The 25,151-nt window shown below is 39.3% G+C and overlaps 1 protein-coding gene and 1 pseudogene across 1 annotated transcript; one reads left to right on the forward strand and one right to left on the reverse strand.

Annotated features, from left to right (window-relative positions):
• Window positions 1–6,922: 6,922 nt before the first annotated feature.
• On the reverse strand, window positions 6,923–8,452 carry GJB7 (gap junction protein beta 7). Its single transcript, XM_008976465.5, has one exon. The coding sequence runs from the start codon at window positions 8,450–8,452 to the stop codon at window positions 7,781–7,783; it is 672 nt and encodes a 223-aa protein (XP_008974713.2). The 3' UTR covers window positions 6,923–7,780.
• Window positions 8,453–21,476: 13,024 nt separating this feature from the next.
• LOC117980635 (60 kDa heat shock protein, mitochondrial-like) lies at window positions 21,477–24,073 on the forward strand (annotated as a pseudogene).
• The last annotated feature ends 1,078 nt before the right edge of the window (window positions 24,074–25,151 follow it).

Below are 25,151 nucleotides of genomic sequence, written 5' to 3' on the forward strand. Positions count from 1 at the left end.
TCTAGGCAGCTTTCCTCGGAAATACAACATTGAAGCAAAGGGCAGACATGCTCTCTTAGAGTTTTCAAGTCTCATACACAGAATTGGGCCCTCAGTTACAAAGTGCCGAGCTCAAAGATCCTGGAAGAGAAGCTTGGGAAGCCCAAGGCTGAGGACTGGCTGTAGATAGAACAATAGGTAATATTTAATAAACAATCATGTGTCAGCAACTGTTCTGAGCTCTTTGTATGGCAATTCATTTCTCATAACTAAGAAAGGAATTAGCTACCACTGGAGGTAACTCAGTCTTATTTGTGTTATCACCATCTGACTATTCCAAGGGACCAGTGTGTTCTTGCTGAGTCAGGTTAACAATCCTAGATACTGCTTGAAGGAAAATTTATATAGTAGTCAATAGCGTGTGTGTGTGTGTGTGTATGTACACACTATATACACACACCTTCAACAAAGCAAACATTGTGGTAGATTTTATAATCCTGTCAGGGTAGTGAGAAAGACCATGTCACCATTTGGCAAAATTTACATTCAAATCCTGTTACTACCTTGCTTTCTCTTCTTTATCAGAGGCCATATTCATATTGGCTTCATCAAAAAAGTTACATACACTCCTTTTCAGCAAACGTGTGTGCATAATCGATAAATATTCAGATGTTCTTTGAGCACTTTTCTCAGAATATTTTTTTTAGGTGATTTGCTTCACTTGTAGCTGGAGTTGGGTCTGGAGTGAAATTGGAAGTACAGTAACTTAACATGGCTGCATATGAAGTAAGTTTAAAAGTGGAGGTGTGTGATGAGTCTATAAAGCTTGTCAGTTTCATAGGCTAACTTAACATACATGTTGCTTAGTTACTGAATTGCACAGGATTAAGAGGCCACAAGATGGCAAACTAACACTGGAAAGGAGTATGTACAGTTAAGATCTGAAAATTGAACCAGAAATTACCTTCCCATTTTTTATTTATATTTTAAAGGGGACATGGGCTAATATGTGGTAGTCATTTATATTTTGGGGTACTTAAACAGTTATTAAAGTACAGTTTTTTTTTATTGGGAGATGACTACGACACTTTAGCTATTGGTCCATTTTAGGATTAATAGACCAGCCTTCATAATGGAAAAAGGCTAAAGCCATCATGTTTTGATTATACATATTTAGTTATCTAATAAGCTTTAAAGAAAAGTAACGGTCATTACGTGGATATGCCAGTATTCCAAAGATCTTTGAAAAAATGTTTTACAGGAAATTTCTGGAAGACTGAATTTGGAGTTTTAAAAAAACAATTCTTGCTCAGTCACTTCAGGTAACTGGGCAAGTCACTGTATCATTCTAGGTTGTAGTCTGATTCATAAGTATTTTGAAGATTTTTTCCAATTCCAGAATATTGTGATTTTTTTTACTTCATACAACACAGTTATGCTGAAAAATTCAGAAATATGTTCATTGTTTTTGAGCAATTACTGTGGGTTAACCCCTGAAGGTAAAATGATGAAGGACATAGTTCTTGCCTGCATTCAAAATGCTCACCATTTAGAGGGGGGGATACAAATGTGTAAGCAAATAACATAGAGATAAGTGATATGATAAAGCCATGTATTGTTAATTACAACACCTAACATTTTAAAATAATCTCTACATGCCGTGCTTTGCATGAGTCATATAATCTGTACAGTGGCCCTGTGAGATATGTATTATCACTTATCCCCATTTTATATCACATTTTGCTCTCTGACAGAAATATTTGATCCAAGCCTTACAATTTCTCAAGGTGGAGAAAAGAATTAAATCACACAAAATATTAAGTACCTCACAGGTACTAACTATAATGCCATGATTTTAAAGAACATAAATCATATTATAACCAGTTCTTTGGGACTACCTAAATTGTCTGTTGTAATGAGCTGCCCTGTCATACGTGAAATTTGTTTCTTAAAGATGATTCTGTTCATCAGAGATCTTTCTGTGGACTCAGGTTTAGATACAGCCAATACAAAGTCTTATTTTGCCATTGTCCAATATTTAGTTACTAGAAACATGGGATCTTGAAGAGTTTAAAAGAAATTTGGAGGTCATCTAGCTGTACCTTCTATATAATCCGGAAATATTATTGAACATCTTATTCAATGTTAGGGAATCTCACTTTATTGGGCAACCATTTCATTGAGGCAGTTCAAATTAATAAAACTTTCCAATTATTAGGTAAAAAAGAAAAATCTTTTTCTCTGATTTTCAGCCATTGGTCCTGGTTCTGCAACTTTGAAACACAAAATAAGTTGTCTTTGAAGCATTGGGAAAACAATTCACTACAGTCTGGACACACACCTTTGTTAATACAGGTATAAATGAGCTCAAAAAAGTCTCATACTACACTTTGCTCATGTTAAGGTGGTGGACAGCTAAAATTCCAAGAAATTCATGTCGTGAACTAATATCATCTTGGTCTCATACTAAAATCTTAAATATTGGTGCAGAATGATTGCTTGTTCCATTTCACCTGACTTAAATTCTGAACAAAATTAACCCTGCTGAGATTTTTTATGTTTCAATTTTAAATGTTTCAATTCAATTTTTTAAATGTTTCAATTTTTAAATGTTTCAAATACTAGGCATTTCTTTTGTCTTCAGTTGATATAGGCATGCCTTCTGTGTCTTCATCCTAGTCACTAATGTGAGTGTACTCTGGAACTGTTTGGAGCAGTAAGTAAAAGAAATTAACGAGTCAGTGATTTGTATCAGGTAGGAGTTAAGTTGCCTCTCACATAACAACAAGCAGACAGTAGGAAAATAGACAGTTCGAGGCTGATAAGGCAATTTCATAGTGGCATCAGTGTCCCAGAAGCCTGCCTATCTTCTTCAGAAGGTCTCACATCCATCTTCAGAGTCACCTCATGGCAGAAAGATGTTGCCGGCAACATTAAGCTATGATGTTTCAGGCAGGAAGGGGTGGGGGCAGGAAAAAGATGCGTGCAAACTAGGTCAGCACACTTTTTAAGCAACTTTCCCCAAAGCACCTTGTTGCTTTGACAAGAAGATAGTCACACAGCTACCTCTACATGCAGAGGAGACTTTAAAATACACCTTTTTAGCTGGGCACATTGACATCCCCAACAAAATCTGGGTTAAGTGGAGAGGGAAGAGGAACACAACATTTTTTTCCAAGAAACGTTGAGCTGCTAAGTGCAGGGACCTAACCTGTGGGGATATAGGGATATAAAGAGATGAATAAGACAAAGTCCTTGACCATAATCACAGTCATTAATTTTTAATATCAAATTAATGTAATTAGGAACAATCTTCTCTAAGAGAATTGGTTTATCGGGTTTGCTTATCTTCCACAGAAAGTCAAATCTCAAGTTACTGCACTTTTCTTTGAGATAAATATGAATGAAAACTCTTGGCTAACCTAGTGATTAATACCTCTTTTAATCACAGGATTACTGATCATCTATTTAGTTAACATTTTTATACCAAGAATGTGGTAGTTGTACTGCTTAATATTTGTCTGCTCTGGCCCCAATCCACAGCACAGAGTTTATTAGTGACCTTTTACAAAAGAAGAGGAATCAAGTCCACTTTTTCAATGTCCTGTTTTTGATTCATCCCCAATTCTACACAACAGCCATTCTCTCTCTTTACTCTGATAGGAGGCATTAATATCTGAAGGTTTTTTAAGATAAAGTATTAACAAATTACATATTTCCTCTGAACATTTTTCCTTTTTAATAGAAAAAAATTAAAAATTCTTTGTAGCTGGAGCAGGATTTGATACTTCACCTTTAAATAGATGGGAATATAGACCTATGTCAGTAACATCCAGAACTCATTTTACTTTGCTTTCAAACAATATTTGGGAAGATTGTAGTATTTTTAAAAGATAAGTATCTCAGTTGTTTATTAGACTGTCTAACACTGTGGAAACAAGATGGGTCTGCAGAAAATTCTCAGAGCTCCTTACGGTCACCAATATCTTTTACAGCCAAAGGAAGATTTGCTTTGTGAAAAAAGGCCCAATTTATATTAGAGAAAGCACTTCTGGCAGGTCTTTCCTAGAACACCTTCCTTGGGCTTTTGTCATAAAAATTCAATTGAATTCTGACATGTTTTGCCTCTACGTGCTCCACCACTGCTTCTTTCTTTCCTCATTAGTTTTTTTGTTTTGTTTAATACAGGGTCTTGTCCAGGCGTGGTGGCTCAGGCCTGTAATGCCAGCACTTTGGGAGGCTGAGGCGGGTGGATCACCTGAGGTCAGGAGTTCGAGACCAGCCTGGCCAACATGGCAAACCCCGTCTCTACTAAAAATACAAAAGTTAGCCGGGTATGTTGGTGGGCACCTATAATCCTGGCTACTCGGGAGGCTGAGGCAGGAGAATTGCTTGAACCTGGGAGATGGAGGTTGCAGTGAGCTGAGATCATGCCACTGCACTTCACTCTGGGGGACAGAGCAAGACTACGTTTCGAAAAAAAAAAAAAAAAAGACGGGGTCTTGCTCTGTCACCCAGGCTGGATGCAGTGGCGCGATCATAGCCCACCTCAAGTTTGAATTCCTAAGCTCAAGGGATCCTCCTGCCTTGGCCTCCCAAAGTTCTGGAAATACAGTCATGAGCCACTGCACTTGCCCTCTAATCAGTCTTTTAAAGAGCTATGAAGTGCTCCTCACTTTTGTGCTCTGTGCAGTGTTAAATATACAAACAAAATAAACTAGGAATAAATCGACATCAGTGTTTAAGAAAAGTGTTACATGTATGTGATGGGATATGAGCTAGAATAAGGAGAGGCAGGGCACTATAGGCTTTTAAATTATTAAAATTTTGTATTATACAGGAAAGAAAGTTATGAAGAAGGTGGCTTTATTGGGACTCTCAGTTACAAGACACAGAAATCCAACTTGAACCAGCTTAAGCAAAAAGGAATTTATCTTTCATGTAACTAACCACAGAAAGGTTAGGGGTAGAGCCAGGCTCAGGGACAATGGGATTGAGGAGTTCAAACATCCTCAAGTCTTTGCCTTTTTCCCTCTCCTCTCTCATCTTCACAGTCTTTTTTCTAGATTGGCTTCATTCCACTGGGAAGACTGGAACCACAGCCACTTAGAGCTCTGGGCATTCTTTTGTACAAGTGCTTGAAAACATTTCCTGCCAGCTCTAATGAGAACTCCTGTGGCCAGGAACAAGGTCTGTAACTAGAAAGAGTATGGGACAAGTACAGAGCAGTCAGAATAATCACTGCAAGCTGGGAGTGGCTTAAATGAAATTAGGGAGACCTCTGTTTAGTGATCTGGGAAGACCTATGGTTGATTGTTCAGTCTGCCTGTACTAGTTGCATGTCCCTGAAGAAAAGTGACTGCTTTTTCCTCATCTCCAAGGTTACTGTCTGCTCTATGGACACCAGAAGGTTTTGGAGTAGAACAGTTGAGGTGGGCCAGTGAGACCAGGACACAGGTTTAAGATACTTCACCCTCCATGAGCCTTAACAGAAGTGGACATTTTCTTGAGCAGGAATTATGCATTAAATCTTGGGATGTACATAGCACAGTGTCTTGCTCCCAGGTGCTCAATCAATATTAATTTACCAATAAGAGAAACAATATGGTACAAATTAACTGCCAATTTCTCTCAATCAAATACTTTGGGTCCTCACTGACCCCAAGAAAGCCATCAGAATTTTCTCATAGGAAACTCACTTTGTAAATTAAGGCACTACCAGCAAGACTCAAGGAACGAAAATCACTCACCTTCCTATTTAAACATCTTCAGTGCCATTGCCCTTGCTCACATTACCTTTCAGTTTCTTCCATACAAAGTGGAAATGCAAAGAATATATGGCCAAGCAGTTGGACTTTTTTGCTTAGGCAGAACTTGCCATAACTGATATGAAGAGGATGAGCTCCCCCAAAACATTTTTGGCATCAAACTCTTCCTCAGACTGACAAAGCCCCTTATTTCCATTCCAGTTCTGCATTCTGAAACCCTGTTTTCTAGATTCTGTGCTGTGATCAGGGTCTCAAAAACCTTAAATTTTTTTTAACCACCTATTATTGTCACACATACACACACAAAATTCATGATTACCTGCATTCATGCAGGCTAGATGTTTTCATATTCAATGATAAAGTACATGTTTGTAAGCTGAAGTCCAGCAGTGATCTGTGGTATAAATTGAAGAAAGGGGTAAACCACAAATTTCACCTCTCTGTTGTCTAGAACACAGTCTTTAAGATAGAAATAATGACCACTGCTGCTGACATGGTCTGTAGACCACGTAATGACCCAAATAACCTTCATTGCGCATGACTTGTAATGAGATTATATTCTAAAGAGGGCAAGGTATGGAAGACATAATTGGTTTTTGTTAAAATTACATTTCTATGCCCTGATTTTCTGTTAAATTCTCGAGGGAGAAGAATAATTTCTTAGCCAAGCAGTGTTGCAAATCCTGTTCTAAAGTTGTCAGAATATGTTTTATTTCACATAGTAATCATACCCACTGCAGTCTAGCAAAGATACCAATGACAGCCAAAGAGCATTGTGAAATACCCTTATTTTTATTCTGAAGAAATGTACATATGTTATAGTACTAAATCCAAAGAGAACATATCTGTGAATTGCTAGGAAAATATAGAAAAGTAAAGAAAGTTCTAGTCTTCGAAACAAGTGATAAACTTTTAAAACATTTTTGCACCACTGTAACAACATAGTACACATTTTACTATCTGTCCTAGAGGGAGATACTAGTAAATTATAGGTGAACTATGACTTACAGTATAGTACATAGTGAATTCCTGATTATGAAAGGTTCAACAATATGAATATTTACAAAGTATTTCAATGTTCTTTTGGTTAAATAGAAGTCTTAAGTAATTATCAAGTGGGCACATTCTTTTTCTGTGGCCTCCACTTCCTATCAATGTGTTGCCTTCTGGGGGACCTGCCTTCCTTTCTGACTCTAGAGTGGCCCTTTCGGATGTCTGCTGGTTCAGGCTTAAGTGGGATACCTCCCAGTAATATTTCTACTTGATTTGGAGACCACTGAAATGATAGCTTTCCTCCCTCTCCTCTAATCCACTTATATCCAAGGATCCCTGAATCGGCAAGAGGCCTGGGCTCTGTGGCCTTTTCCCTAGGCGGGACCTTCCTGTTGAATGTTCCTCTGTGTGTCCCCAGCTGGCTGCTATCCTATCCCACAGTTTTTCCCTACAGAGATTGAGTAGGACAGGGAGTGGGGCCTTGGCTGCCACTTTGGAAAGATTGCCAGTTCCTTCATTTCAGCTCGGAGGCCATCACATTTGCCTAAAGTGTCACTTTTTGTATTTTCCAGTTCATTGTGCACCAATTGTAATGAGATAGTTAGAAAAAACAGAAAACTGACACAGGGTTTCTTTTTTTTTTTTTTTCCTGAAAAATCTAAGCTCTTAAAAGAATCCTGTTAGATTTCTTCAGACTAATTTGCAATTACCTATTCTAAAACAACTAATGTTATCCACATACTGGAGAACCCTACAACAAAACAATGAGACCTCTATCTAGAGCTCATAACTGAAAGCATATTGACAATGTAAAAAAATTCCTCCCAAATGATACTAAGGCTGATGTGCTTTGTCTTCCAACTCAGCTTAGGCCTTGCTGAGGAGGGATGCAGGTTTTCTTTGTTTAACCCTCTTATGTGTCACAGAGTAGCTTTGCTTCAGGTAGAGGGAGTGTGTTTATGGCCAAGTGTGAATGATGATTCTGGAGTAGGGGAGGGGTCCCTCTCCTACCACATTCAGCACATCTGAGGCTGTGGCACTCACACACTGAGGACTTGAGGTTTTTTTAAATATTTTTGGAGACAGCACTTAATAAAGCACTTGAGAACCAAAAAACTCAGTTCAATGAAATTCAACACAATACACAAGCATGAGTTGATGACCAAGAAGAGGATGAAGATCGTCTTCTCAGTGGGTTTGGAGATGAAGCAGTCCACAGTGTTGGGACAAGGCTTCAAATCACACTTTATAAGGTAGGGAACACTAAAGCCATCATATAGCTTATAAAATAAAACAAGGAAGCCAATTTCAAAACCAGTTTTAACAATGAGACTGATAAGATAAGCGTACCATAGGCCCCCATCCATTGTACCTGGGCTGACATAGAGTTTCTTTCTGTGCATTTTCTCTCTACCCTCATGATAGGCTACATGTAAAACCACCAGAAGTGAAGGTGTGGAGACCATGATCAGTTGTAAGGCCCAAAGTCTGACTTGGGAAATGGGGAAGAAGTCATCAAAACACACATTTTTGCAACCGGGCTGTCTACTGTTGCACTCAAACTCTTTCTGCTCATCTTTCCACACGTGCTCTGCTGCCACCATGTAGACCAGCAAACGGAAGACAAACACGACAGCCAGCCAAATCCATCCAATCCCAGTGGAGTATTTATTTACTCCACTCAGGAGATCTCTGAGGAACATCCAACTCATGACTTAGGCTCAAAAGAAGGCAAGACTCTGCAAAATAAGACAATTTCATCAGGATCCATTTATTTCTATTCTACAGATCGTTTCTACTATTTGAGGGATTATGTAAGATAAATTACAATTTCTGCATTATAACAACTCTGGTGGTTTAGGGCTCTCTAAGAATCCCGAAGGATATGCTGTCTTACATACAAGGAGATGATACAACTGGTCCATGGACATAATTAATCCCATGTCCACTTTAATTTGAGATTTGGTTGGTCATCTACCCCACCGCCCACTACCCCATTTTCAAACAATTCTGTGGTTGGCAAAATCTTTCTAGTTTATTGCTTCCCTCTAAAGATGGATGGGTCATGTTACTGATATGAAGAGAATTAGACATGAATATCAAGGTGATCCTGGTATCTTGAGATGTCCTTCACATACCAGATTGTTGACGCTATAGTCTCTACTCACTTTCTCTAATTCGTTAATGCCCTTCCCAGTCCTTAAGGTTTATTACCTGCCCCTGCTTCTTCTTGGTTCCCATATCCTATATCAGCAGCTCAGCTTGCCACCAATTTGATAATGAAAAGTGAAGCTCCCCAATACAAATTTCCTTAAACTCTGCTCCCTCACCCTCCAGACTGACATATTCATACCAAATTTACCTTCTTTACCCAGTTTGGAAAGAGAGTCTCCCTCTTCTTACCCCAAAATAATCATTCACGCTCTATATCCCATTCTTGATCTATCAGTTTTCTGTGTTTTGTATTCTGTGGTCTTCAATCTCCCCTGTCTCCTTTCTCTCAGTATACAAATATGCTTAAGTGTTGTCCATTTTTAGTGGGGGAGAGGGAGAATCTTCATAGCTTATCTTGTTGACAGTCTTTCTTCCTTTATTCCTCATTTCTACTTCCTCAACTGTTATTTACTCCTCAACTCATTGAGTCTAGTTTTTCTGCTCATCATTGTACTTAACGTTTATGCTAAAGTTAGCACTGTCATGCAACTGCCAAATCTTCTGGACACTGGGATTTTATGTAATTTTCCTGTGACATTTGACACTGTTGCCTGTGCTTGCATTCCTGAAACTTCTTCAGACTTGAGTTCTATACCACTCTACCCTCTCTTCTTGTTTCACGCCTCCTGATTCTTTCATCTTCGTTTTTGTTGTCCACCTCTTAGGAATTCTGTGCTTTGCTCTTTTCTTACTCTTTATGCTCTCCCTAGAAAATCTCACTCATCCCCATGGATTAGACTTCTGCTTTCACCTTTCTGACTCTCCCTAAACCTACATAGCTCCCTGCCTCATGATGATCATCTAAATGTCCCACAAGAATTCTGAACTTGATACATCTACAACTGAATTTACTCTTTTCCTTGCCCTTCAACTTCATTCTTATTGAATGGCATCACCAACACCCAAGCGCCTGTCAGAAATCTCATATTCGTCCTAGACTCCGCTCTCATGACCCTTTTTTAATTGCCCACAAAGTTCTTCAGATTCCTCCTAAATGCATCTCAAATCCATCTCCAGGTCACTGCTGAAATCTCTGTCACTCCTACAACTCTCATTAGGTTCTATTTCCAGTCTCATTATCTCCTTCCCTCCCCTTCTAGTACATCCACGATGCTATTTAATTCTCTTAAACTTCTTCACATCTCTTGCTCTTTTCTCAATAAAAGCTAATAAGAATCTGAAGAGCCTTCTTTTTCATTTCAGTGACATTTTCTTTCTGGCACTGACTGCTTCCATCTTATCATTGAACTCCGTGGGATGGGCCTGATTCATTGTTTGTTGGGTCCATGATATGCTCAGAACTCTGTTCTGTGCTTTTGAGTTGATCTCTTAAAACCACTCTGAAAGGTGGTTTTTGTTTTTGTTTTTGTTTTGTCTTTGTTTGCCTTATGATGGTGGTGGTTTTGTTCTTGCAAATGAAAAGGCAGACTCAGAAATGAAGACACTTTCTCAAGGTCACAAAGTAAGATGCAGAGCAGGGCTCAAGTCTAATTTCCATTAACTGACAGCAAGGTTTCTCAACACTTGCACCATACACATTTTGGGCTGATTAATTCTTTGTTTCAGCAGCTGTCCTGTGCATTGTAGGAAGTTTAATAGCATCTCTGGCTCCTAGCAGCTAGAAACCAGTAGCCAACCCTGTCCCCTACCATTTGTGACAACAAAAAATGTCTCCATATATTTTCAAATGTCCCCTGGAGAGAGAAGACGAAATCTTCCCAGTTGAGAGCCACTGCTTTAACTTTCTACCATAACCAGTAGATATGGGCTAGAGCTCCAGGCCTGCCATGAATTTACTTTATAATTTCTCAGGTGAAAACTTTGCTTTTTCAGGTCCTGTTTCCTATAGTACAATAATTAATACTTCTTGTTTTCTGCATAGACTCAGCCAAAAGAGAATCATGGAAATGGTGGTGTGAGTGGAAACGGGGAGTTAAGAAAACTGAGATGTTCCAACAGCACACATGCTGGGAGCATAATACATGTTCTCTTACAGAGGAAGCAATATAGAGCAAGCCCACATTCCAGAGCCCTGAGAAGGCAAATGAAGGCTAAGAGGTATTTTCAGGGAAAACAAAGCTACATGTACACAATGCCCTATTCAGCAGGGAATAAATACTTCAATGTCCTTGGTTTTCAGAACACAAACAAAATTGTATTAAATAAAAAGGATTCTTAAGCCTACCGGAAAGGTTAATGTCTTTATGAATTATTAAAACAAAGCCCCAAAGATTAAAAAGGAAAAAATATGTTTCCCTATGACATGTATCATTGGGCGTTTGTCTGTATTACTCAAGAGGATATTTATGTAATCTTACTAAACATTTGAAAGTACCTTGTTGGGCATTTTAGAGGTAGGAGGAAGGTAAGAGACTGTGTTGCTAAAAGAAAGGCAACAAAAAAAAAGTGACTGATCTTTGAATATAATCAGAGGATGATGGCATCAAATGTCATAATTATGACTTTTATTTTATAAATGTCCATCCTATTTTTAAAAAAAATTTTTTTTTCAGATGGAGTGTTGCTCTGTTGCCCAGGCTAGAGTGCAGTGGTGCAATTTCAGCTCACTACAACCTCCGCCTCCCGGGTTCAAGCGATTCTCCTGCCTCAGCCTCCCAAGTAGCTGGGATTGCAGGTGCCCACCACAACGGCTGGCTAATTTTTGTATTTCTAGTAGAGACGGAGTTTCACCATATTGACTAGGCTGGTCTCGAATTCCTGACCTTGCAATCCGCCCACCTCAGCCTCCCAAAGTGCTGGGATTACAGGCATGAGCCACCGTGCCTGTCCCCTATTTTCAATTTTTTTGCTGATGGAAAGACAATGGCATTCTTATTCTTTACAATAAGAATATACAAAATTAAATCTGAAAAAAATAAACCTAATAAACACTATGAAATCAGAGACCTATCACTCTTTCATATGTATATATTTGGTTCTTGTAACAATTGGAGAAAGCTGTTTATAGAATAATGTTTACAAAGCAAGCCAATTAACGGACATCTGGAAGGTTACCATGTCGGAAAATCATATAGTGAATCCTTTTAAATCTTTCTTGCCTCTACATATATGTCAATGACTCCCAAATTATGTATCTCCAGTGCGGACCTCTCATCTCTGATACTTTCAGCTGCCTTCTTATCATCTCCAATAGGATGTCATCTCATAAACTTAAAATATTCAAAAGTGAAATCTTGCCAGTACTTTCTTCACTTTATGAAGCACCATCCAAAGCACTGATCCTTCTCAGTGTTCTCTGCTTCAGTAAACTGCACCACCATCCGCCCAAGTGTTGAAGCCAGAAACTTGGAAGTCATTCTTCATCCTTCTCTCTGCCTCAAACCCCACATCCAATCTACATTCAAGGCCAAAGTTTTTACCTTTGAAATACATACCAAAATTTTCACTCTTTTCATCTGCGCTTCCACCACTCTAATCCATGCCACCTTCATCTCCTGCCTGGAACACCATAATAGCTTCCTATCTGTCACTCTGTTTCTCATTCTTGCCCTCTCCAACCCATTATCCATTCAGATTAACTTTTAAAATGGAGACTGTATATTCTCATTTCTCTGCCCTACCATGGTTTTCTGTTGCATTGAGGGTAGGGGAAAAAAGGTCAAACACTTATCTGGACAACAATAGCCTGTGTAGTGGTGCCCATGCCTGCATCTCCAACCTTGTCTTGCACATCTCCAAAGGATACTGGATTCCAGACATGCTTTCCTTCTTTCAGTTTCTCCTTTAGACACTACATCTATTCTGTTCCTCCTTCCTGCAATACTCTGGTCCCCTTAACCTGAATCAGAGTGGCTTTCCCTGACCCCACTAATCTAAATTAGGTCTTCCTTGGTATTCTTGTTCATTATGTTGGCTTTTTTTCCCTCATGCCACTTATAAGTTGTAATCATATACTTGTTTTTGTGATTAATATCTGTACAGACCACATGTTCTTTAAGAGAAGGAACTAGAGTTGCCAGATGAAGCAAAAATGTAGAATGCACAGGAAATTTTGAATTTCAGATACTACACATAACAATTGATTCTCATTACGCCAATTTACCAAGCAAGCTTCTGAGTAATAATTTTTTTCATGCTGAAATTGTTTATGCTGTGCAAGGAAGTCCTCCTGAAATTAGATACAAGAGTTCCAGTTCCTGGAGATGCATTTTATAGATCAGGTCCCTGGGCTTGGCTCATGTGGATGAATCCCTTAGAATAGATTGAGTAAACAATGTGCCTGACTTTCTGATCTTTTGGAAATGAGTGCCAGTTCTGATTGTGGTGACACTGTTGAAACCCCTGTTGAGCAGCCCACTTGTTCTTCTCTTATTGCAGGATGAGCTTTGCCACACCAGCAACTTCTTGCCCAACACTGGAGGCTTTAACTTCCTGCGAGGTTCAGGCAATGTCAAGCTGGCCTCTGGGAGGAAGACAGGCAAGGCTACCTGCATAAATACTGTCCAAAAAGCCCTTGCACTGCTGGGAGCCAGAGAGCTGCTTCGTCATTCCCCAAAAGTGCTGGTTTGAAACTTGTGTTCGAGGAGCACTGGATTTCCAATTGCCTTGCAGACTGCCAGCGACACTCCCTGAAAAATCCTTCAGCCTTCATACACAGCTCCTTTCACCTCTTAGTAACAATAATGCTCATCCTTGGGCACTTGACCATTTATGCAGCATTTCACAGCATCTCATCCAATGCTTACCTCCATCCTCAGTAGTAAGCAGGATGTATGGTACAACCTTCATTTTAGTGATGGAAGAACTGAAAAACTCTAAGAGGTGGGATACTCATCCAACACTCCCAATAAGTCAGTAGCAAATCCAGCAGTAGAAGAACCCAAGTTCTGCCTGGCTAGTTTCTACTCTCCCCTGAGTGCTGGATTCTCTGGTACATTCATAACTCTGTTCTGCCTTGCACACAAATCATCTAACCCCTGAAGAAAAGCATTTCCTCCCAGGGGCATCTTTCCATCTCTGAGTCCTGTTGTGCCTGCTGACACTAGCAAACTCTCATTCCCCATCTGAATGAGGCATTTTTATTTTTGAAGATGGCCTATTTGGAAAATCCCTAAAACAGTGTTTCCCAAACCCAGGATCTGTGGCCCACTGAGGGTTTGTTGTTATATTCTTAAGTGTCTACAAGAAGTTTATATGTACGTTCATATTCCTAAGCTTTTAAAAAACAAACAGAAAAGCAAAAAAGCTAAATGACCAGCTCATATTTAAGGACTGCCAGAGGATTTCAGCATTTCTGCACTCATATTTATGAGCATTCTGCAAACTACACAGCACTCAGGCCCAATCCAGTCCACCACCTGTTTTGTAAATAACACTTTTTGAGACTCAGCCACGCCTAAATGTTTACTGTTGTCGATGGCTGCTTTCATGCTAGAACTGCAGTGTGGAGTAGTTGCGACAGAGACAGTATGGCCCTCAAAACCTAAAATATTTACTATCTCGCCCTTTGCACAAAACATTTACATAGTACTTAAAATCATAATGGAACCAAGTACCAGAACTTTAATTATTTTAGCCTATGAGAAACAACACATAATGGGTATGCTCAAGAGAAAGCCAAATAAATGAAGCCACAATGGGTAGATGTACAGCAGGAATGAAGCCTGCTAGTAGTTTGATTGGAGACGAATGGTAGACGACAAACAAGCCATTACCTGGCCCACAGAACAAGTGAGCCTAGCTTCAAAGAATCAGGCTTCTATAGTCAGTAGCTGGTTCTCTCAATGAGCAGTGATTTAGTTTCAGCAAGATGATGTCTTTTGTCTGTTAAACTTTAATTATTTTAATTGTACTCGTTTTGTAATGTTCAATTTTTATTTTGTAAATATAGATGCATAAGAGCCATAAATCTACAAGTAGTTTTAGGTTTGATATATGTAAATAATTGTATATTAAAAAAATATAAAAAACACTTCGACACTGGGAATCCATGAAATACTGAGTAGAAAGAACAGTACCCACATAGGCCAACACATGTGCATACACACCACTTGCAAGGTTTTTAAATTTCCTGTATAAGCATTGTCATTTTTAGAGAATCCCCTATTAAAAACAGTGCTAAAGTTGCCCTCCATCCACACAGAAAATGTCCCTGGAAGGTCCTGGACTGCTCCTCTGTTCCCCCTCGTCCTGCTCATTCACATCAGCCCTCACACTTTTTGCTCAGGCCTGGCATTCTTTCTTGGCTACACCCTCTGAAAGCTCTAGATTCAACCACACATTCCACATAGGCAACCTTACTTCGTGGCAGCTTATCCAGAAAGAGCACATGTGATGCGGCACAAAACTGAACGGCAGTATGATGAGGTTTGCAATAATTTGGATAACTTCTCTTACTGAAACTTTTTAAAAAGAAGTAATGACTACCCACTTACAAGAAATGCAATTTTCCCATTAAATAGACAAGACTACAAGAAATGCAATTTTCCCATTAAATAGACAAAACCTATCATAAGAGAAATAAGCTTAACTTACCTCTTTACACAGATGTGGAGATTAATAAGAGATCCAGTCAGTTACTCATTTGATTTAAAAAAGCATGAGTTGGTTATACTGTTTCCCTGAGAGCAAACTAGTGCTTTAAGCCCAGTGGTTTCCAAGGCAGTGTAAGCCAAACAGGTGTAACCTGATCATTTGTTTTGGCACATAACTTAGATGAGAATTCCTGGGTTTCTGCTGTTTTCAATATGTATTGAAAGAGAACTGAAACTGGAAAAAATCCAAAGTCGCTCATATACACACAGTTCATTGAATATTACTTTGTATAAAACCTTGCTATCATCTACACAAAGAAGCTGGAACAATGAGAATGTGTTTCATCTCTTTAAATGATTTTCCAACATTTTATCAAAAGCTACTTACCAAAATTCAATGAGCAAAATAACAATTTAAGTTAATTTATCTTTGATGAGCTTAATTTAACTTCACTTCATATGTCCTATTCTTGGAAATCCAGAAAGTAAAAGGGCATAGTTTTCATTTTCATATTTTTAATAAATGCAATGTATACTATTATAAAAAAAGCTAATAGTACAACAGTACAGAGAAAAGTAAAAATCACTTTCCCAACCCCAGAAATCATTGATAACAGACATTTTCTATGTATATAAAAAAACGAGAGAGAGAGAGGGAGTGATTTAAAGTACTTTATCCTTTTATGGAACCATTTCTAGGCATGAGATCATCTAAAATTAAAGATATGTAGAAATGAAAACAAAATTATTTCCTGCTAGAATGAGAATAGCTTAGGAAGAGAATTTTACAGTTGGAAATGTTTTAGATGGTATGAAATTTAACACCTTCATTCCTTCATTTTAGAGATGAGAAAACATAACCAGAGAGTGGCCTGCTTTAGGTCTCAGAGCCAGCATGAAAAGTATAGAAAGGAGCTAGAGATGAAACCCATGTCTCAGAGCTCTTTCCTTCACATTGTGATGGCCACATCCACAAACCATGTGAGTTTCAGCACAGGTTCTCTCTGGTTGCTCTTCATATTCGCAACCCTTGGTTATTCCATATATCCATATATGCAATCCAAAAATCCAAAGAAGAATGTAGTTTATTTTATTTTATTTTTTATTTTTTATTTTTTGAGACGGAGTCTCGCTCTGTTGCTAGGCTAGAGTGCAGTGGCGCGATCTTGGCTCACTGCAACCTCCCCTTCCCGGGTTCAAGCAATTCTCCTGACTCAGCTTCCCGAGTAGTGGGGACTACAGGCACGCGCCACCACGCCCAGCTAATTTTTTTATTTTTAGTAGAGACAGGGTTTCACCTGTTGACCAGGATGGTCTCCATCTCTTCACCTCGTGATCTGCCCGCCTCGGCCTCCCAAAGTGTTGGGATCACAGGCATGAGCCACCGCACCCAGCCTGCAGTTTATTTTTTTAATCATCAATTTATATTATTAGTTATGTTACTGGGCAATTACTGGATAAATTACCAGATAAATCCAATAAAGCAGATATTGCTTTGTTTTCTGGGTTTTTGTTTTGTTTTTGTTTTTGTTTTTTTTAACAGAGATCCCAGGATCCCAGAATATCGATCCAGTTCCCAGTTCCCAAAGGGTTACCATCGTGATAAGATCCCAAAGTCTTGTCTCTGGAATTGTTTGTCCCTTTCAGTTTCCACTCCTTTGTTTATTACTGGCACTCACCAGACTTTATCCATGACCTTAAAGCATCACCTGTTTGTGCTAAGACACCTTCTGCTAGCAGCAGCGGGGCTGAGGACGTTTGTTGTTGCCACAACCTTGAAGGTGACTGTACTGAAGCCCCAGGCACTGATGATTCAGAGGATCCCAGCCTTCTAAAAATGTCAGCACTAACCCAAACAAAGGTAGCATGCAAGAATCCAGTATGACAGAGGTGTAATTTTCCAGACAAAGATCCCTCTAGTATCTTGCAGTATCTCACACAGAAGCTGGAAGATGGAGAAATTACCAGGGGCTGGGGTTGATCAGAAGAGGTTCTATGGAGAGCAGGTTACAAGTTGGATCTTTATGGAAAGAGAGGCATTAACATGGGCATATTATGGACACAGTGCCTCTGCTACACTTTTGACAAAGGGATTTAATTCTTCCACCTCCATCTTTGGTTTGGGAGAAACAAATATAATAATGACCACAGAAAGAGTGGAGCATTGTAATAGAAAATAACACCATATTGAAGTCAAAAGGCTAAGGATAAAGCGAAATAAGAAAGGCAGAACTGGAGAAATGGGATGAATACTATAAGCCTCATTCTTCTCTGCCCCTTTTGGATTTCAATTTTAATAGCTGCCTCTTCAGTGTGAATATGTGACGCTGCAAGATAATCAGAAAGTGCACAGCCCAGAGCAGACAAAGGCAGTGTAAGCCAGAGCCTTTGAATGACTGGTGTGTCCCCCTCGATGCACCACACGAGGGTGGAGGCTGCAGGAAAACACATCTGAGTGATGACTCTATCAAGAAAGACCACAGAGTTGTGTTGAATGCAGATGCCCTATGAGAAGAACATGGTCAAGGTTCTAAGCATTAGCACCAGAGCTGGCTGCAGTGATGGAGGTATAAGCACTATTATGCATTGGGAACCATCACACATGTAGAACTGTGCTTTAAACTTGACCTTTATTTCTCAGCAGTATCCCTCCCAAGAGAAGCCAGGGGTTCTGGTCTTTTTTGCACTGGTTAGAGGCAGTTGGAGCACTGTGTTTTGTTCTGGCCTGAATAGGGCCTTTGACAAACTCAAGTAGGTCTAAAAGACAGTGACCAGGGTGATGAGGACATCCCTAACTATGTCATAGAAAGAAGGATTGTAGCAACTTGAGATGTTTAGCCTGGAGAGGCAAGGTACGGGGGAGTTACTTATCAGAATTTTGTGTCATTTCTAATTCCAGGTTTGTTTGTTTTTTTCCCCACAATACATATCCATCCCATAGACTCCGAGTTGAAACAAACTGGGCTTGGAATCCTGGACTTATTTCTTACTTAACTTCGTAGCCTTGCTCAAGATGCTTGACTTCTCTGAACTTCCATTTCCTTGTCTCAAAATGGGAAAAGCATTCCTTGCTTCACAGTGTTTTTATAATGGTTAAATGAAACAATAGCTGCTCAATAGATGACAGCTATCATTATCTTTGTAAGCAACACTGACTTTTGGTTGTATAATTTCCTGGCCAAAAAAAAATGGCATAAGAAATGAGAGAAGTATGCATAGATTTTGGGGAAAAAAACAACTACCTTTTGTACTGGGCAGCAAAACACTTGTGGGGAGGGCTGCCTCCACATCTCAGAACAACTACTTTTTGGTACAATTTGGAAACATAAGATACCTACATGAAGAAGGAAGTGCCTGGCAATTCTCAGTTATACCAGTAGTAGGAGATTATTTGTAGCATCTAGAGCAACTCCAGGAATGCAATAATCATTACTTAGTAATGATTGACATTTGTGACATCAAATCTGTCAAATGACAAGTGTTTTTGAGGTTTCCTGTTCAGGGAAGAATGGGGTGAAGGGCTCTGTGCCTTCGGCTGCTGCCTCTTCTGGTGCCATAGGTAGTTCATCCATCTTCTGCCTGATGTAGGAAAGAATGGAGGGGAAATACTCTGTGGGTACAGAATATCTGAGGGGCATAGAAATGGTCACATTTTAGCACCATTTCTATATCCGAAGTGAGTTTTCAACCTTTTTCAAATGAAAATGTGAGTCTTGATCTCTTGATTTTAATCACAGTTCATTGCTCCCTGGCAATCTAGTGGCATGAAGGACGTTGCCCCACACCATGGCTGACCGTCAGCAGAGCCACCGCTCTGGTCCCAGCCAGATACCCTGTCTCCTCCCAGAAATTGAAGGGCTCATATTTTCAATATTTGCACTTAAAGCATTAAATATGTTCTAAGCAATTTCCATGTCCAAGAAATGTTTTGAGATCTTATTTTTCCTAAGAAAGAAGAACTCACATATTACCTAACATCAATTTAGCTACCACTGCCTCAGACCTTTCAGGGTTTGACAGGGCTTTAAGTTGATGATGGCATGTGCCTCCAGCCCTAATTAGTTTTCTGGTTGTTGAGTCAACAAATGAAAAGCCATATTTCACTCTTCAGCGTTTTGTGGATCTTAAGAAAACAAGTGTGCAGTATCAGAAAACATTTAGAGCCAACTAATGTATTTGCTGTATATACAGTACAATAGTTACTATAGTCAGGTGACAGATAAATCTAGGATTTTATCTTGCTCCTTCCTTATTTGAATTTGCTGAAGAAAAACTGTGTGTGCACAGGGATGTTAATGCAGGTGTTGGGAAACAAACAACTGATCTCCACCAACTTTTGCCAAATAAACAATTCTTAACCACTTTCACACATACCCCCAAGAAGAATCCTATTTTAAGAGTTGAATTTTATATAGAGACATAAACACAGGCAATAGAATCCTATTCTAGAAAATTTATATAAATCCTTATACTTTAAGTGTACCCTGCAGATTAATATGTGAAACATAAATATGGACATAAGTAATGATCTCCCATCTAGAGTGATTGGAATAGACTCATTGCAACTATATCTTCATTATGTCCTCAGGAATTGTTGCCCTAATTATCTGGCAATAATGTGAAGGTATTGGGTAACAGCGTCTGACAGGTAATAGGTATTTAATGAATGTTAGTTCAATTTAAGGTTAAAGAGGAAAAGTATTAAATAATATTACAAGTGTATTGGACTGAAGACTTGGAGGGAAAGAGAGAAAGGATTTGGGGAATAACTATTACTCTTTTGTTCCTCCTCTTGGGAAGTCCTATTGATATGAGACTATTAGGGGAAGGGGGTTGATGTGGTACTGAATCTCTCCAAGATCGTATGTATGAATTTATATAAAGGGAAAAGACCTAGCCATCTTTTCTTGGTCTATGATTATTTCAGAGCCGACATTCTAAATTAGCCAACTCTTTGCAGGGGCTGGTCTTTAATAATATTTAAATACAAGGTAGATTTACCCTGAAGCCAATGAAGTTTAAGCTTCATGGCCCCTGTCAGGCCCTGGGAAGGGCCTGGGCAGTATGTTCTCATAGTAACATGTTTCTGTAAAATCTGCAAATACATTTTAACCATAATCAGTCAAAACAGCTGTCTCTTTCTACTGTAATTTTTCCTTCACTGCACTTCCCCTCCTGTTAGATAGAGTTGGAGTGGCCACAGGACCCAACGAAGGGTTTGGGTAAGCTAATTTGGGCTTAATTTTGATTTAGTGAGGTGTATTTATGTGGTTCACATTCAATCATATTTACAGTTAATTTATGGCTATGTGTTATGGTATAGGGGTAGCTTCCAAGAATCATACTACCTCCCACTGTGCTGACTCACCCAATGTTGTAACCAAAGGAGCAGAGATCAATGTCTCATTGCAATTTGGATGTGTCCAGTGATACCCAGCATTAAAAGAATGTGAGTTTGGAAGAGAAATATATCAAGGCAGATTTTAGTCTGTGGAAAAATCTTCCAAATATGGAGAAACTTAATGGAAGTTTTCCACAAATTGATCATTCCCAGTGTAAATATTATTAGTAAAAAGTAATCAGAAAAAAGAATACAAAATTAAAAATTGTTAATAATAAAAAGCACATTTTAAACAACTACAGTAGAGAAATGACTGAATTATCTTTGTTGATTCTCTAGAGAAAATTTAACCAAGTTACTGTCACATGAAAAGGCAATTGAATATACAGAAAATAAAAGCTCCTTAAGGAATTTAGTCTAGTAGATTATAGAAACATTTCTAGGCTTCCACAAATGATTACAGTGTCATGAGGCAGGAGCTTCTAGTAGGATGAGCACTGAGTTAGTGGTGCTCCTCACTCCACCTGGACAGGCAGGGTCAGGGCAAATGAGGAGACTGGGTTTGAGGACTTAAAGATTTTGTAGAAACAGTTCACTTGACCCTAGAATGCAGGGCCATCTTTCTCTTTGGTTTTCTTATGATGATCCTCCAGAGAAGGGCTTGTCTTGGACAAGGCAAGGAGATAAAGAGTGTTTGAACAACTCTGTCACCAGAATTAAAGAGGTTTTGATCAATCAAAAGTAAGTAAAAGTGTTCTGGTCCTTGAAAGCAGGTATTGGCTGGAGTCAGAGACAGAATCAAAGGGAATGGAGGGGTCTCCTCCTATTGGCTATGACAGATTTGTGGCCAATCAATCCTCTAGCTGAGAACAACTAGAATGGCTAATATAACTAAAAAACAAAACAAAGTTAAATTGTCTGAAGCCATCAGAGAGCCACCAGTGTAACCGGGGATTGTGGAACCAAGATCACTGAGAGAAAGAAAATTCACTGAAGCCAACCCAACATTCACCTTCTCTATTTCCCTTAGGTTTTCACTGATACAGAGGCAGCACAGGCCAAGAAGTGGAGAACCAAGAGGAAAGTGAATATTGTCAGGTTGAGGACTGAAGTTGAGCTATTGGCATATCTTGGTGCTAGTGAGTTAAAATTAGTCTTCAGTGTTTGCCAACGTAAAGAAGTCCTGGTACATACCCCAGAATTTCAGTAAGGCAAATAAGAAATGAAAGGGCTGAAATCCAACTCTAAGTCACATGGAGTCCTTATCTGATGAAGATGATATGTTCCTACTCTGTGTCTCAGAAGCTAAAAACAAAACAAAACAAAAAAATACTTCTCAAGAGGAAAACAGCATTATCTAGAAAGAACTAACTTCTATAGTGTAAAATGCATAATTTCAGCCATTTAATCAAAAACATGGAAATAGGCTTGCCCCTCACTCGCCACTGACGACCTGTCTCACCGCACCCACGCCTCACTGCCATCCGACAGAAATGCTTCAATTACCCACAGTCTTGCCAGATGAGACCGGTGTCCAGGGTACTAGCCCCTTATCTCACGGGATTTTGCCAAAGATGTAAAATTTGGTGCAGATTCCCAAGCCTTACTGCTTCAGGGTGTAGACTTTTTAGCAGATGCTGTAGCTGTTACAATAGGGCCAAAAACGATGATTGATCAACTGGGGAAGTTCTAAAGTAACAAAAGATGGTGTGACTGTTCCAAAGTCAATTGATGTAAAGGATAAACATAAAAATATTGGAGTTAAACTTGTTCAAGATGTTGCTAATAACACAAATGAAGAAGCTGGGGAGGCCATCACCAGTGCTATTGTACTGCCATGCTCTTTTGCCAAGAAAGGCTTTGAAAAGATTAGCAAAAGTGCTAATCCTGTGGAAATCAGAAGTGTGATGTTAGCTGTTGATGCTATAATTGCTGAACTTAAGAAGCTGTCTGAACCATGACAACCCCTGGAGAAATTGCTCAGGTTGCTACGATTTCTGCAAATGGAGACAAAGAAATTGTCAACATCATTTCTGATGCAAATAAAAGTTGGAAGAAAGGGTGTCCTCACAGTAAAGGATGGAAAAACACTGAATGATGAATTAGAAATTATTAAAGGCATAAAGTTTGATTGAGGCTATATTTCTCCATACTTTATTAATATGTCAAAAGGTTAGAAATGTGAATTCCAGGATGCCTATGTTGTATTGAATGAAATGAAAATTTCTAGTGTCCAGACCACTGTACCTGCTCTTTAAATTGCCAATCCTCACTGTAAGTCCTTGGTCATAATTGCTGAAGATATTGATAGAGAAGCTCGAAGTACATTCATTTTTAATAGGCTAAAAGTTGGTCTTCAGATCATAGCAGTCAAAGCTCCAGATTTTGGTGACAACAGAAAGAACCAACGTGAAGATACAGCTATTGCTACTGGTGGTCTGGTGTTTAGTGAAGAGGGGTTAGCCCTAAATTTTGAAGCTATTTAGCCTCGTAACTTAGAAAAAATTGGAGAGGTCATTTTGACCAAATATGATGCTATGCTTTTAAAAGGAAAATGTTTTTCCTTTTAAGGCTCAAATTGAAAAATATATTCAAGAAATCGTTGAGCAGTTAGATGTTACAACTAGTGAATATGGAAAGGAAAAACTGAATGTATGTCTGGCAAAACTTTCAGATGGAGCAGCAGTGCTGAAGGCTGGTGGGACAAGTGATGTCAAAGTGAATGAATGAAAGACAGAGTTACAGATGCCCTTAATGCTGTAAGAGCTGCTGTTGAAGAAGGCATTGCTCTGGGAGGGGGTTGTGCCTTGCTCCAGTGCACTTGAGCCTTGGATTCATTAACTCCAGCTAATGAAGATTTTAAAATTCGTATAGAAGTTATTAAAAGAACACTCAAAAATCCTGCAGTGACTATTGTTAAGAATGCAGGTGTTGAAGGATTTTTGATAGTTGAGAAAATTATGCAAAGTTCCTAAGAAGTTGATGATGATGCTATGTTATGAATATGGTGGAAAAAGGAAAAATTGACCCAACAAACATTGTGAGAACTGCTTTATTGGGTGCTGCTGGGGTGCACTCTGTTAACTAAATCATAAGCTGTAGTTACAGAAATTTCTAAAGAAGGGAAGAACCCTGGAATGGGTGCAGTGGGTGGAATGGGAGGTGAGATGTTCTTATTCCTAGAATAGTGCTTTATTAATGAACTGTGACAGGAAGCTCAAGGCAGTGTTCCTCACCAATAACTTCAGAGAAGTCAGTTGGAGAAAATGGCTGAAGGCTGATGTTTAAGAAAATCACTATAACCATCAGTTACTGGTTTCAGTTGACAATATATAATGGGTTACTGCTGCCATTGTCCATGCCTACAAATAATTTATTTTGTATTTTTGTATAAAAGGACATTTGTGCATTCCTGATATTGGGTGCAACCACCATGTACCAATGTACTTCTTTCAACTTAAATCACAGAGGTATTTTTACTACTATTCTGTAAGTCAGAATTTTAGTGCTTACTATCACCAGATGAAAAGTTAAGCAGCCTTTCTGTAGAGAATAAGAATTGTGTACAAACTAGGAAAATATCCAATTATGTGACAACTTTGTGTAGTAAAAATTTGTTTAAACTAAAAAAATAAACAGACTGACAAGCATCCAGATACTGATGTTAGTTAATACAGACTTTAAAATAGCTATTAATGTATTCAAGAAAATAAATGACAAGATGGAAAATTTCATCAGAGGATGAAAATACATTTAAAAAATCAATTAGAGGGGCGGTTCCAAGATGGCCGAATAGGAACAGCTCCAGTCTACAGCTCCCAGCATGAGCGACACAGAAGACGGGTGATTTCTGCATTTCCAACTGAGGTACCGAGTTCAGCTCACTGGGGCTTGTCGGACAGTGGGTGCAGGACAGTGGGTGCAGCCCACCAAGTGTGAGCCAAAGCAGGGTGAGGCATTGCCTCACCCGGGAAGCGCAAGGGGTCAGGGAATTCCCTTTCCTAGCCAAGGGAAGCTGTGACAGATGGCACCTGGAAAATCGGGTCACTCCCAGCCTAATACTGTGCTTTTCCAATGGTCTTAGCAAACAGCACACCAGGAGATTATATCCTGCACCTGGCTCAGAGAGTCCCACACCCACGGAGCCTCACTCATTGCTAGCACAGCAGTCTGAGATTAAACCGTAAGGCAGCAGCGAGTGTGGGGGATGGGCGCCCGCCATTGCTGAGGCTTGAGTAGGTAAACAAAGTGGCCGGGAAGCTCTATCTGGGTGGATCCCACTGCAGCTCAAGGAGGCCTGCCTGCCTGTATAGACTCCCCCTCTGGAGGGGAAGGTCATAGCTGAACAAAAGGCAGCAGAAA

The sequence above is a fragment of the Pan paniscus genome, chromosome 5 (genome assembly GCF_029289425.2).
Source record: "Pan paniscus chromosome 5, NHGRI_mPanPan1-v2.0_pri, whole genome shotgun sequence".
NCBI classification, from domain to species: Eukaryota; Metazoa; Chordata; class Mammalia; order Primates; family Hominidae; genus Pan; species Pan paniscus.

What these genes read in the sequence shown, in the direction of transcription:
- GJB7 (XM_008976465.5), bottom strand. Translation starts at nt 8,452, where the DNA reads ATGAGTTGGATGTTCCTCAGAGATCTCCTGAGTGGAGTAAATAAATAC.